The sequence below is a fragment of the Centruroides vittatus genome, unplaced genomic scaffold (assembly GCF_030686945.1).
Source record: "Centruroides vittatus isolate TY-2023 unplaced genomic scaffold, ASM3068694v2 contig_2818, whole genome shotgun sequence".
NCBI lineage: Eukaryota > Metazoa > Arthropoda > Arachnida > Scorpiones > Buthidae > Centruroides > Centruroides vittatus.
In genome coordinates this window covers 106,213-122,126 of record NW_027121792.1, presented here as the reverse complement: position 1 = coordinate 122,126, position 15,914 = coordinate 106,213, and the positions used below count along the sequence as shown (strand labels likewise).

Below are 15,914 nucleotides of genomic sequence, written 5' to 3'. Positions count from 1 at the left end.
TAAAACAAGTGAAACTTGTGATGAAATCCTGTTTGAAAGCATTACAACATTTTCAATGAAATTAAACAGAAAATACTTTTAATAGCAAAAATAAAATTATTTCTGTTTAAGTTTTTTTTTTTTGAGTTTATTTTATTATTATTACTGGATAAAGGAAATCTGTTATAAAATTAAAATGATAAATTGTATTTATTTATTTTTATACTTAATTTACATAATTAGAACAGTTCATAAATACCTGTAATTGAATTATGGAGATGGCCAGCTATTATAGTAATGAATTACTCAGTATTTCAGAAAGATTTCTCAGTACACATTTTTCTGTTAAGGCTAAATACAAGATTTCCCTGTCCCTGTACCATATACATGAAGCATTTTCAAGTGCATGTTAGTGAAGACAATGCACAAGTATGTGCTTGTGTGTATACACCACTGTACGAAGCTATTGTCTTTGCTAATATGTGATCAGATTGAAAGTTAGTTAATATTTTAAATTATATACAAATGTTAGTTTAATTAATGTAAAATGGATTTCTACATTACAGAGTTTAAAAAATAAAACAAAAAGATGATGATATCTTTAATTTCAGTTTTGTGAGGCCTAAGTAAAACTTGAATCTCACATATTGGAATTTTAAAGAGTATCAAACTGAAGAGAGAAACTTTTATTTTATGATCATAATGATGACAAAGATGTGAAAGGAAATATTTTGTTTAATAAAAATGTTGCTTAAAGAAGTAAGAGAGATTCCTCAGTGTCAAGAAAGAAGCATATTGTACTAAATTATGAAAAATCATCTCAAAGTTTATTAAACATTGCTTAATCAGAATAGAGACGTGGTGTCTGAGTTGTATATTGAAGATTGATTTTTCTAATAATCTGATACAGTCCAGTTTCACTAGATACAAAGGAATGGTTAATTGGGAAAAGATGAGAAAGAGTCAAGACCAATCAGAACATTTAATCTGAAAGCAAATCCTATAAAAGTCCACATCTCAAGGTCACACAATGTTCTTTGTTCCTTATTCTTAGTTTTTTCATGAGTGCATACAAAAATCCATGGGTTACTTAGATCTATTCTCTATTGTTTCGTGATTGTGAGGTATTATTTTATTCTAACAAATCTATTCCAATTGTGTATGTATGGTGCTCCTGCTATTCTTGGACTTTGTTTCCTGTGCTAGATCCAACCTGCAACATTGCCCTAGGGCTCATCTTGGTTCATCTCATCAATAAGTTTGATATCCTACAATGAATTGTCTATGGCCATGAGCAAAGATATTCATCTTGAGAATTTAAACCTCTCATCCACCTTCAAAAGAAGAAGCTACAAATCATTCTGTAAGCAACCATTTATGTATAAATAAACAGATTTATACGTAAAGGCATTCAATCTCTAAATCCATGGAACCTACAAATGTTGTATAGTACATATCCCTTTCCTCATCCCAATCTTTTTCCCTCCCCTCATTGATAACCTCACAATTTTGTTAATTATTATTTGGAATTAAATTTAATTTGTTTAATTTATAAATGAAAATTAAATAAAAGTATTAAATTTAATAATTCAAGAATTATTGTAGTTATTAGTTAATGTTAGATAGCAATCCAACTGCTTACCTGTAGAAAAATTATTTTATGATATATTAATTATTAATAATTAGCCAAACTATGCTCTAAATGATTCAGAAATTAATATAATTATTATAAAATATCTTAACGCAGTTGTTTATGTATATATACAACGATTTAGTAACAGAAGTGAAACATATTTTTAATACATAAAGTAATAGCCTTTTCCAGCAACAATTTTTTATTTATCTAACGTTTTTGGCTATCTGTGTAGCCATCATCAGGATCGAACACTTTTAAACAGAATTCTTTAAAGTTTAAATATAATACTCCAAACAAGAATTATTTATAATATAAAAAATTTGAAAAAACAAATAAAGCAAAAACATTATAAATTATGGATATGTATTTTACAATTATGTATTATAAATTATGTATTTTACAATAATCCAGTTCACGATTAATGTATAAAATATTTTTAATACTTGAAATGACAACTTGTAGACTACATACTAATAATTAGCTTGCTTTCAACAACCACTTCAGAGGTGTAAAGTATACAGTAGGTTAGATTCATTCTTACAATTTTCTGCAGGGTATATGCCATCATGGGTTACAGTAGTTTTAATTAAAAAAAAAAAGAACAGTAGTTTTCATTACACAAAATAATTATTAAAAATATTTGCTAGAATATTCTATAGATATTGTGTAATACTGAGCAGCAGAACACTATAAAGACCACTTGGTAATATCTATTTATTTAAATTTTTATTTTGAAAATAATATTAAATCAGTAGAAGGTTGTGTATAAATGTTGATATTTTATTACTTTTGTACAAATAAACTTCAGAATAACATGAAAAAACCAATCTTTCTCATAAAACATTTTATAATGAATAAAATGATCCAAGACAAAAGGCTTTAAAAAGAAACAAAGGAATACTTTATAGCCATTCACTTCAGTTTTCAATGTTGAAAATATTTCTAAGAATTTGAATATCAAATATGCATTAAAATATTGAAAAATGTAAACTAAAAAAAAACTGGAAAAAATAAATATTGAAATATAAACATCTCTAAAGCTCGATAATTACATTAAAACCAAACTATTGCCAGATTAGACTGGGCTAATTACAAATATACGCATCAAACGAAACCCAATATCATCAGCAAATACACCAACAACTGCCATAAATGATCCGATCATTTACGGCAATTGTTGGTGTATTTGGGCTAATTAATGTTACTATTAAAAATTAAATGTACAAATATAAACATCTACATCCAATAGTTATATATTATATAATATATATATATATATAAACGATTGCAGGAGCATCATTTGGCTTTTAATTAATTGGTATGCATTAAGTAATAATAGTAGTAATATAGCCCAGTATAATCCAGCAATCATTTGGCTTTAATAATTAAATGTTAAGTAATTTGGTCTAAAGGTAGGCATTAGTTGTCATCTCTTATTAAATTTAATAATTATAATTAAATTAATATTTATTAATTAATTTAGAAGGTATTAGAAGAAAGAAATTGGTCCAGAGCAGGACTCAAACCCACAACTGCCACTGTCAAAAATTAATTTAATTATAATTATTACATTTAATAACAGATGGTGACTAATGCTTAACTCTAGGCCAAATTACTTAGAATTTAATTATTAATAGTAGCAGTAATATAGCCTGATCTAATCCAGCAATTGTTTGGATTTAATAAATATTGAAAAAATTGAAACAAGAAAAATTCAGTTTTTTTTATATGAAATAGCAATAATGAACACAGAAGCAAATTACCGATGTGAAGAAAACAAAAAATATTTCTGCACAAACTTTTTCTAACTCCTTCTGAGTTCTTCAGGAACTACAATGGTTACCAGATGAAATAGCAACTGAAAAAGTAGGATTAAAAAAATCCTACTTTTTCAATTGCAGTTCCATATAAAAACCTCATTTTTCTTGTTTCTTTATTTTCTAAATAAAGTTGTTTTACTGTGCATCAATTTTATTATTTTTTTCTTTTAAATTTAATCAGTGGTTGCTCCTAGCTACCTACATAACAATATACTCAGCATCTCTACATTAGATAGTCAAGTTTTGTCACTGATTAAATCTAAAACTATATAATATATATATATATTTTTATATGTATGTATGTGTGTATATATATATATATATTAATGTTAGAAAGTCATTGAATACTTCACTCCTCCGTTATGACCCAGTAACTAATTCCTGTCAAGTATCCTCCTGCAACTGCACTGATTAGCAGTATTGCATCATATCAAGTATTTCATCATGTCATGAGATGCAGTGGCTGAACAAACAGAACTGTTCTCTAAGTGGGAGGAGACACTGTTCTGTTTAACAGTGCCGTTGCAGGATGGTGCATGACATGCAAGCACTCTAACAGAATTGCTTTTATTTTGTATACTTTCTTCTGATTAGTGCTGGTTTTGATTTTAAAAAATTCATTTTAATTATGTATAGTAATTTAATTAATTACTATGTAATAAAAATCACAATGTTATTTTGTGATTTTATTTTTCTTTGCTGGATGCTGCAGTTCTTCAGTGTTTATTATGAGCTTCTACCAGATTTAATGCAGACATTTGTAACTTAAACTACAAAATATTTCAATTTTATCTTTTAAATAACTAAAATTTTCTTTATAAAATTTAACATTTAGTAATGTCTTTACAATTTTAAATATAACAATTTCTGTTTTTAATTTTTATGAATATAATAAATCCATTAGTATTATAAATTTTTATTAGGAAGAGGAAGAAATTGATAAAATCCAAAAAAGATCATGTAGTGACATATCCATTCAGTCCGATGAAAACGAACATGAATTTAGTAACACACATATGAGTAAAAAGAAGAAGAGACGGAAAAATACCAATGAAGAAGTAGATATGGAAGAGACATTGAATATGGCAGTTACCCAATTGAATCATACACCTGTTGTATTATAGTAAGGAATTTTTGTACAATTGATTAATTAATTCATTTGTTATGATCTTATTTATAATTTTATATTATGGTTTAACATGAGTATATTATTAATAAAATTAATGTTTAATTTTTAGCCCTAGAGAAAAAGATAAAATAGTAAGTAAATAAAATTTTCATTCTGTCATGAATTCTAACAAGTTACAATAAGAGACAATATGATTATTTAAATTAACACATTTAACTGGTTTTAAATCACCATAAAAAACATATGATATTGTCTTCAGAATTAAACAAGAATTTTTATTTTTGAAATTAATGTTTGTGTTTTTTTTTTCTATGTGACATACAGAATATAAGAGAAGTTTTGAGTCACTAAACATGAATTTGCACAATTTAATAAAATTAAAATCTAATTTTTTAAAAGTTTAATTGTTACTTTTTATTATATATTACGTCAAATTGCTGCCAACATATTAATATACAAACATCTCTAAACCCGAAATATTATTAATAAGCCATACGACTATTGGATTCCATCAGGCTACTTTTTTGCGATTATTTTTAATTAATTTATAAATAATTTGTCACTAGAGTGAGGTATTAGATGCCATCTCTTATTTAATACTGTAATTGTAATTAAATTAAATAATTTAGAAAATTCTGGACGAAAAGAATCAGCCTGGAGTGGAGCTAGAACTTGCCACTCTTACTTATGGTGCTGACAGGGACACTGAAACTGATGGTGTCTCCAGTTGGCACTGTAAGTAATGAGGATGGTTATATCATAATTTAAATATGTCTGGAAAAGGAGATTGGTCTGGAGGCTTGGGTAGCATAACTAGCAATGTATCTACATGGTAAGCAGGAGTTGCAGGTTTGAGTCCCGCTCTGAGCCAACTCTTTTCTTCCAAAATCTTCTAAATCGTTTAATTTAATAAGAGATGGGACCTAATGCCTCCCTCAAGTGACAAATTATTTAGAAATTAATAAAAAATAATTGCAGAAAATTAGCCCAATGGAATCTGGTAGTCATTGGCTTATTACTAAAATATTTGTTTATTCTTACTGTACATTTATCTTATCTACAGTTATTCTTATCTGTACATTCATAATAAATATGTTCAAAGGAAAAAATTTCAAATTTATCTTTGTTTGATATACGATAGTATTTTATATGAATTGTAAAACTTGAAATAATTTATAAATTTCCAATTATCTTTCATAGCTTAAAAATATAGAAATTGCATATATAAAATAAAATACTATAAAATTTTTCGAATACAAAAATCTGGTGTACAAGAAATCATGTTCTTATGTAAGATTTGAATTTTAAGTGCATGATGCTTTTGAAATAAATAAATAATATAACTTAATAATTATGTATTCATTCTTAAATATTTATTTGCAATGTTTATATGATAATTCAACTATTTTTAAACTTATAAGTATTATTATAAATATTTATATCTATATTATAATTTTTTAGGTCCATATTAAAGTTGAAGATACAACATTGAAAGACACAGATGTGCCAAAAATAAGTGTTCCTTTTGGTAATAAACTGTTATCTTTTTGATTAATTATATAATTTACTTTTTTTATATATTAATGTTTATAAAGAAAATTTACACACATTCTGAAACACATACATACAGAAACACAAAATATATGTATAATATATAGTGTGTCTAAAAAGTAACCATTCCTCTGACATCAACTGAAATGTACAGTATATTCATTGTTGATGTTCAGTGCAAGTTTCAACATGTTAGCATTAACAAATCTGGGTTGATACCAAGAGTGTGATATGTAAGTGTGTGTGGGAGTGATGAATCATGAAAAAGGAAGGTGAAATTCGAACAGCATTTTGTATCAAAGTTAATGAAAATACTACCGAAACTTATGAAAAATCAAAATGGACTTATAGAGATCATGTTGTTTTGAGGACAGGTTTTATCAGATGGTATAAATCATTTTTTGGATGGCCAAGAGAATATGGAAGACCAACTTTATTCTAGAAGATCTAACACATTAAAAACAGATGAATTTGTGGTCAAAATGAAGACTCTTGTAAAATCTGATTGATGTTTGACTGTGAAAATGGCTGTCTGTGAATTGAATTTGAATCATAAACCATTCATAACATTTTGACCAAGTAATTAAGCACATGGAAAATTTTTGAAAGCAGGTTCCAATAAACCTTACCAAAGAACAACTGAAGGAATGTGTGTTTGGATCTTCTTGGACATATTAAAAATAAAAATTTTCTCAAACATATGATTGCAGGTGGATTTTAAAGTGGACAAAAGCATACAATATGGCTGTATGCCGTATTGACATTTCTTCCTGTTCTTTGTTCTTTCCAACTTCTAGAACTATCTAATCTTAATTCTTCTTTCTTGGAGCTGAGGGCTGTGGCATGATGCCATAAATTGTATATAGTTTATATTATAATTCTTTTTCTTTCTTTCCTCAATCTTTTTCATACCTATCAACTTTCTGTTGTTTTCTAATTTCTTTTTTCCCCAAAAATTCAAGAACTTTCTACCCAAGCCCAAATCCTGGAAGTGTGGAAAGTGAACAATGGGTAAAAAAGGGCCTTGGGGCGATCTGAAGGGAGAGAGAGCCACTTTTTGGGTAGACGCCAGAGAGATCGGACGGTTCAAAGAGAGACTCTCAGTCTTTTGTTAGTAAAAGACAAGAGTACAGAGGCACTGTGTTAAAGCCAGGAATAAAGATAAGGAGATGATATAGTGGAAGTCTTTGAGGTGTTTTGCAGAAGGAACATTAAGAAAGAAATTTCAAGGAGAGGTGCAGACATTCAAAACAACCGGGTACCCTTATCCTATCGCTCTTCTTCCTTCATCTATCTATGTCTGTCTTTTACTATTTTTATATAAGTAGGTTAAGGTAAATTTAAGAAAAAAACGTGGCCCACGCTCACATAATTTGAAACCGGTATATTGGATAACTCCGGGTATCTGAAGGATTGTAACGAAGATTTTTATTTCAAGTTTTGTATATATTTGTGTCATGGAAAATATTGTTTTTTGGGACTTGCCTCAGAGTTGGAACCTGTATCATTCTATAAATCTTATGTTTGTACTCAAAAATAAAGTTTTGTTCTTTATGTTATACCCTGTCATCGTTTGAGTAACCCAGAACATCACAAGGCTACTTCCTGGAATCTTCGTACAATGAGTATGAGGTTACCTGAGGGCATACAAGGCAAAGCAAGATCACTTTTAGACTGGTGCTTGAGGAGAGAAGATCACTAAAAGGAGAGAGACTAGTGTTCGGTGCCTGAGAGACTGGTGAGGCTAGAACTTCTAGTGGAAACTTTGAAATTTTCCAGCTGAAATTAGTAAGATAGTGTGTTAGAACTGGCATGTCAGCTTAACAAGTTCAAACATGTGACGGGCTATTGGTATAAAATATATAAAATTTTCCAAGAACCAAAGAAAAGGAAGACACAAGCAAGTATTTTATGTTTAATAGGCTTCCACATGGCCCTCATGGTAACTGAATGACGTTTACACTACCTGCGGTATTCTTTCCTATTCTATCCGCCATTTTCACTACTTCTCACCCCTACTTTCTATTTCCTTCTAGTTATAAATTAGTATTAAATATTAGTGTTAAGAAAAATTTGTATAATTATTATTGTCAGGATCTTTTTGTTATAGTCATGATAATATTTAATTGTTCTACCAATTGCTAGATTTTGGATGACTGTAAATCAAAACCACTTGAGCTGGAATCCCTTTGTACTTGTACTTTATTATCACACAAATTAAGTTTTTTTTATCTTTTACTTTGCATGTGTTGTTTTTTCTTGGTATTTGCTTTTATCAGAAAGTGAAACCCTTTCTTAATTATCACAAAAGTATGATCCTAAAATAAAATGACAAAGTTTGGAGTGGAACACCAGTAACTCACCACTCCTGAGGAAAGCAAATTGACAATCAAGATTACAGTGATTTGTTTTTTGACAGTAAAGGTATTGTACATAGAAAATTTGTACCTCAAGGACAAACAGTTAACCAACACTACTATCACGAAGCCCTTGAATGACTCAGAAAAAAAGTTCATGTCCATCCAGAGATTACGAACTCTTGGTTATTGCATCATGATAATGCACACTGCTACTCCATCAAATTTTTGACTGAAAAGGGTATTCCAGTAGTTCCAAAGTTCCTTTATCAGAGATGCACCTATTGCATGCACGCCCAAAGTAGCATGTCAGGAGAAATCATCTAGCATGTATCATATGATTTTATTATTATTACCTAATGTATCATATGATTTTATTTTATCACTTGTTTTTTCAGTTATTCTTTTAGTTTATTATCCAATCATCCTTTTTACAGTCGGCTTCTTTAAATTTATTTTAATTAAAGCATGTTTAATTTTTATACAGATACATGCTACATATAGTATATAAATTCAGTATATTAATTAAAATGATAATTTCTTAAATTATTAAAATGTTTTAAGTATTTAAATTTAGTTATAAATTTTTTAAATTGGCAGTGTATTTGCCCATTTGAACTTTTTTAAAATTTTTTATTCAATGTGATCATAACTGGATGATACTCTGAAGTCCTGTTCAAAATATATTTTAGATTATCTCTGATTTATTTCTAAGTCAGATTATTTAAAACATGAAAATGTTTTAAAATTCTTTTTTTAAAACATTTGACGTATATAATTAAGAGTTTTTCTTCTTAAATCAATTACTTATCTCAAAGAATTTTTATAATGGATCCAGTTTGAAAGGATTTTCAGATTAAGTAAAGTTACATTAAGATGATGTGCTATACAGTAAACTCCCGATTATCTGGGCTAATGGTGGGGAGAGGTGGCACGGATAATCCAAAAACATGGATAATCCGAACTATAATTATTTATTTCTAAAATACGACATATTATACATTTCTAAGGCAGACAATTGTTTTAACATGTTTAATGCTCATTATTAAGAAAATCTGTGATTTTGGTTTGTTTGCAGGAATCTTTTAAAGATTTTTTAATATCAGTTCGAATTTTTCTAAGAGCTATTATGTCATTATACTCGAATTCCCATTGGTCGATGTATTCCAACAAAGTGTCAACAGAATTCGGGGCCGTGTTGTGACTAATGTGATTAATAATTTCTTCTTCTCTACTTTCGGCTTCATTCTTTTGCTCTTCTGGTTGAATGAGATTGGAAATAATATCTGCATCACTCATTATTTGAAAACCTCTATCACATGAATCATGTTCTAACCACTCCTCAATATTTTCTCTATCAATATTTTCAAAGCCATGTAAATTTGCACTTAGCTCACTTATTTCAGATACTGTTTCACTTGTCTTGGGCTTGATAGAATCCAAAAAATCACCTTCTACGTTTAGTAGAATTTTCCTCCACGATTGAACGAGTGTTATTGGCTTTGTTTTGTTCCAAGATTGAGTTACACCATGTATCACATCCAGTATTGTCATTTTTTTCCAAAATTTAATCAAATCATTACCTTCGTTACATTTTTTAAAAATTAAATTCATGCACGGATAATCGGGAGTTTACTGTATTTTCTACAGAATATAATAAATTGTGTTGAAGAATCAAATTTTATTAAATTCTTAAATAAAATATATTTAGTTTTATATTTGCTTTAATTCATGTGCATATGTTTATGAAATTATCTTTTAACAATTAGTAGAAAAAGGAATGGAACAGTGGGAAGATGAAAGATGCTATGCCACTGGTATGGATGATGTTGATGCAGATAATGAAGATACAGAAACAGTTTCCACTGCTCGTCCAAGGAGGCTTTCTGAACTTCATATACTAAAAAGAGTGCATCCTATACCCAAATATACTTCATTTTTTATCTTCTCACATACAAATAAGTTAGTTTTTCTATATAATTTATTAAACCTTATTTATGAAATAGTATATTAACTACAGTATTTATAATATAAATTTTTAATTAAAATTTCTAAATTCTTTTACAGATTTCGTATTATCTGTCATACTCTTGTAAATCATAATTATTTTGGAAATTTAATTTTGGCTTTCATTCTCATAAGTAGTGCTATGCTAGCAGCTGAAGATCCATTAAACTCAAATTCAGAAAGAAATAAGGTTTGCGAATAATATATTAGCTTTTACTTTTCAGAATCAATATTTTAATTTAACACTACTTATTTTTTTTTAAATAATGACAATATTTAAAAATTAAAATTATGTTGTTTATTAAAAATGAAAATATTTTAAAATATGTATTGAATAATATGAAATTTAATAATTATTTTTCTGTGATATTTTAATTATTGTAATTTGTATTTTCAGATATTGAATTATTTTGATTATTTTTTTACATCAGTTTTTACAGTTGAAATAACTTTAAAGGTATATAGTTTTTAAAGTGTACAATTTAATTCTAACTTTAAATACGTAAATATATTTGATAAATTTTTGTTTTTTATTTTATATTTTATATAATTAATTACATGAATGATTTGTAAAATTTATACTTTTAAATACAGTGGACCCTCGATATAACGTGCATGTCGGGTGGGAAACAACACTCGCGTTATAAGATGAACCATGTTATACCGAGCGGTGCGTGTAACGCGGTTTACCTCTTTACTTTAGCAATAATGTCAAGCTTTTCTTTCACACTGTAAGCTTTTCTTTTATTCATCATGCATACAATAATTAAACACTATTCAAAATACATTCAGGAACTCAATACATACACAGTTACTCAATACGCAGTAACAATAAAATGTGCTACTCACTAACGCCGCACAGACCTGTATAAACATGTTTGAGCTTATCGCATCGTGAACATTGCCTGCGCTATAACCGAGTGTGCGGTATAGTGAGCAGCGCTATAATGAAGGTCTACCGTATTGCAAATTTATATTTAAAAATATATATATTTTGTAAATATAAGATTAAGATTTCATTAAGATGATGCGCTGTAAGATTTAAATAAACAGTATTTAAAAGCAGCTCGGCTTTTATAAATAAATAAATATATGTTTATTGTATTTTTGCGAAATGACCGGCATGCTGGTTAAACTGTAACTAAAATATAAAATTAATCAAATGTAACAAAACCAGTTGTTAATTAAATATTAAAGAAAACATTCTTCCAAGTACAATAAAATAAGAACATTGTAATTTGATTGACTTAAAATCAGGAAGAGAGTTTTTGTTTACAAGACAATAAAACAATTAACAACTTATTGACATTAGTAGTAGTATTAGTTAGTACATAATACTTTTTTGCAATCCATCAGTTTTTTTTCAGACACTCTGAATATGAATATGCATGATTGCTGTATTGAGGATTTATTCGGAAATGTTATTTCTCATTGTTATTGCTAATCATTAGCAAATTTTCCGAGTGCACAAATAATCTGCAAACTGAGTAATTCAAGCATGAATAATTTCTTGATTTTCCAGCATGGAATCAGTACATTGTACACTAAATTCAAATTTGAAATTCATGAGATAAATAATACATAAATATATTTTTAATTAAGTGAAATTTTAATACTATTTAAAGTAATTCAACATAATTCACATACATTAAATATTTAAAATGAAATTCTTGATACTGAAAGTTTATCTCAAATGTCTTACATTGTCTCTAAATATTTTTTTAGATTAAAAATATTTTACTAAAATAGTTATCATAAGATTTTAATATTATGAAATATAGAATTTTATTGCAAGTATTGTAATTATTTAATCTAGAATTATGATTTCAATATAATTATAATTTCTTTAACAATTTTCAAGTTATTTTATCACTGTGTATATTGTAAAATAATGACATTCTATATTGCGTTTTATGGTACAGTCTAGAGTTCTTTAAATAATATTTAGAGATTGTTGTAAAAACTTACTAAAAACTTTTAAATACATTTTTAGAATCTCAAAAAATATAATTTTTTAAAGATAAATTGTAATTTAATGATTTTTTTCTTACATTTTTAAAGCTAAAATTCCAAAAATGTTCTATTGGAGCAAAAAATGTAAGAAATAAGTTTAAATGCTTTCAAGTACTATATGCTCATCATCAAGAGTCAAAGAATTCCATTTAGGACTCTTTGGTTCTTGATGGAGAGTATAGTTATTGTTACATTTTAAACTTTTTTAATGTTACTATAAGAATAGATATGTATTATATCAATGGTGCGGTTTTCTTTATATTGCTTTAAAAATCAATTACTTTAAATATTTCTTCAAAAAATTGATGAAACTTCATAGATTAAATCCAAAGAAGTTAACTGATGCTTTTTTGTCTGGACCGCGTTTCATCAGAGACAAAAACTTCTGAGTGTTATCTTCATTATTCTTTATTCACTATGCATTTCAGGTGCAAGATTTTTTTTGTATAACTTGCATTTTTCATCAGGTGTTACATTTCTACAAATTGGTATAAATACAATTATTACAGTGATTATTACGGTAAAATTACAACTATTATTATAACTTCCATTATTTGGATATATTTACATAATACAGGTACTGCTCACTTTACGACTGAGTTCTGTTCCGACGACTACATCATTAAGCGAATTGGTCAATAAGTGAGGAGCTTGTGCTGGGAATATAGGATCATTGTAAAATTATACAAATTATGCGACAAACTTCAAATTTATTCATAGAAAGACTATTATAGTATGCTATTAGCCTATTATAGTACTATAAGACTATTATAGTATGTGCAAGCCTATTATAGTGTGGTTGTTCGAAAGGAGATATTTATGGGTCCGCGAGTAACGGTTACAAATAACAATGCAGAGATAAAAATTCACATGATGAATTTTCCTTTTTATTTCCTCCGAATGCGGTTCTTTTAATACATGGATCCCAACCCGACAGAATTTCACTTCTATATCTTTACAGGGGAGTGAGTCACCTCCTATTATTTTTACAGGTGGATTCCACATGCGTGCGTAACAAAGAACAAACAAATAACCTTAATGACTAATTTAAAACTAAACTTACATCTAACTTAAAATAATAAGGAAAAGAAAAGGATAGACTTAGGAAAGCAAAGGAACGATAGGAAAGAAAGTAGTAAGTACCCAGGTCCAAGTTGTCTGATCGATGTCCTTAACGATTCTCATTCTCACAGTCGTTATTCCTTCTCTTTCTCTAATAAACGAGTGGTTCTATGTCTGGATCCTCGTATCTATTTCTCTCCCTGGTCTTCTTAGGTTCTCTGTCTCGTTGACTGCAGTCTCCTCTCTTTCACCCTCTTTCGAGTCTGGAGCGCTGCGTCCGACGTCTGTCTTCCTCGAGGTCCAACCCAAAAAGTGTTTCCCGTTTTTTTACAGCTTAGCCCTTAGGGCTTCTTCTTTTCTTCTGTTCCCCCTCTCCAAATTCAGGAAAGCCCTAATACCCTCAGTTCTTAGAAGGGGTAATCCTCCCCCTCCAGTGATAACGGTTGAGATAAGGGAACGGAAATAAAGTAGAAATGAAGGAAGAAAAAAGAAAGAATATATATATATGCATATGTTTTTGTAACTTATAAACTAAAAAAAAAAAACAAACAAGAAAACAATATGGCTGACAGCCACAATAGTACACTTAGTGTGCATGTCACCATTTGCCACTGACCGACACTCAATCTGAGAAAGGGGATTCCCCGAATTGCGGGTCGAAACTCGAGTGGTCGTTAAGCAGATAGGTCGTAAAGTGAGGATTACCTGTATATCCAAATAATGGATGATGAAATGCGGTCCAGACAAAAAAACATCAATTAACTTCTTTGGATTTAATTTATGAAGTCTCTTCAATTTTTTTTGAATAAATATTTAAAAAATTGATTTTTTAATGTTATTTAATGCTATAATTTTAATAAAAATGTATGAAGGAAGAGATTCATATTTATTTCTGTCAATATATTGTTATTTTATAAAGAAGTGAATTGTATCCTTGATATTTAGAAAAGATGGGTAAAAATATTTTTTATGATGTAAAAAACTAAGTATACAAAAAGTTTTTATGTATTCAGAAATGCAATAATACTTTAGGAATTGGTCAAACTCTTAAATAATGAAAAAATTACTTGAAACAGTCTTATTACAAATAAAACTTTAATTTAATCAATTAATTTATTAATTTATTTAATGTACCTGATAAATAATAATTTAATTTTTTATTCTATTGTTTTATAATTAATATTACAAAAAAGGGAAGCTAAAATTATTTATTCTAAATTATTGATTGATTTATTTTTAAAATGAAAATACATAAATCAGATTAAAAATGATGTTTTACTTATGTTTTTTTATATATATATATATAAAAATTTTGTTATAAATAATATAATTCTAATTTTTCTAATAATAGGCCATTGCATATGGACTTATTCTGCATAAAGGATCTTTCTGTCGTAGTTATTTCAATCTTTTAGATGTCCTAGTGGTATGTGTATCACTAATTTCATTTGCTTATGGGTAAGGAAATTATGTAAAAGTATATTAATTAATTTAACTTAATGGCTGATTTTAAATTTATTATTTACATAATTAATTAAATATCATGTAATTTTGTTTTCTTATAATGTTGACAGTTTATAAAAATTTTTATTTTAATTTCTGATGGTAAGAAAATCTTTAGATACTATTGATAATATTTAAATTCAAAATATTTCTAAAATTTATTATTATAATTACAGACATTTTTATTAAGGTTTAAATAGCCAACAATAAACAAAATAAAAGTAAAGCATTTAATGAGGGCTTTTGCTTGTTACATTCAAGCCACATTAGAATATTTAAAAACAAAATGACAGAATTTGCCTTAAGTAGAACATATTTAAATTTAAAGTTTTAAAATATTGACAATGTACATAAATGTAAGGCAGCTTTATTATTTGTCTTATTTATTTCATTTAGAAAATATTGGATTTATACATAGACATATACATTTAATAACAATCATTATAAATATTGATGTTAAATTTAAAAATCACTATAAAAAATATATGTATAAAAATTAAAATAAATAATTCCAAACATCTGAATTCTATTATATCTAATTAAAACAATCAGAAATAGTATTAAGTATTAAAAAAATTGCTAGCAAACACTAAACTAACAGAATGTTTCATATTTTTCGAGATTAATGCAATTAGTCTTTATCCATTAGGAAGAAGTAATTTTTACAATGAATTCCTATTATTTGAAAGCATTTGCCTTATAGCTATGATTTGCAAATTCAATTATTTTATATTTAAAGGTAATATTTACCTTCAACAGTGTGGTTTGCCTGTGGTTTCTTCTTTTACTGCTTTTTTTGTGAAGATTGTTATGAGGAAATTGTAATCCAGGATATTCCACAAACTTGGCACTGTGCT

At 27.6% G+C, this 15,914-nt stretch overlaps 1 protein-coding gene across 3 annotated transcripts in view; it reads left to right on the top strand.

The window, feature by feature from the left end:
* Window positions 1-15,914, top strand: part of LOC136972132 (muscle calcium channel subunit alpha-1-like) — a 220,850-nt gene that overhangs the window by 128,200 nt on the left and 76,736 nt on the right. For all 3 annotated transcript variants that reach the window (XM_067266680.1, XM_067266679.1, XM_067266681.1), the window contains exons 17-23: window positions 4,359-4,558; window positions 4,674-4,695; window positions 6,026-6,092; window positions 10,242-10,434; window positions 10,540-10,669; window positions 10,877-10,936; window positions 14,906-15,012. In XM_067266680.1, coding sequence (XP_067122781.1) covers window positions 4,359-4,558; window positions 4,674-4,695; window positions 6,026-6,092; window positions 10,242-10,434; window positions 10,540-10,669; window positions 10,877-10,936; window positions 14,906-15,012 — 779 coding nt within the window. The remainder of the gene's footprint in view (window positions 1-4,358; window positions 4,559-4,673; window positions 4,696-6,025; window positions 6,093-10,241; window positions 10,435-10,539; window positions 10,670-10,876; window positions 10,937-14,905; window positions 15,013-15,914) is intronic.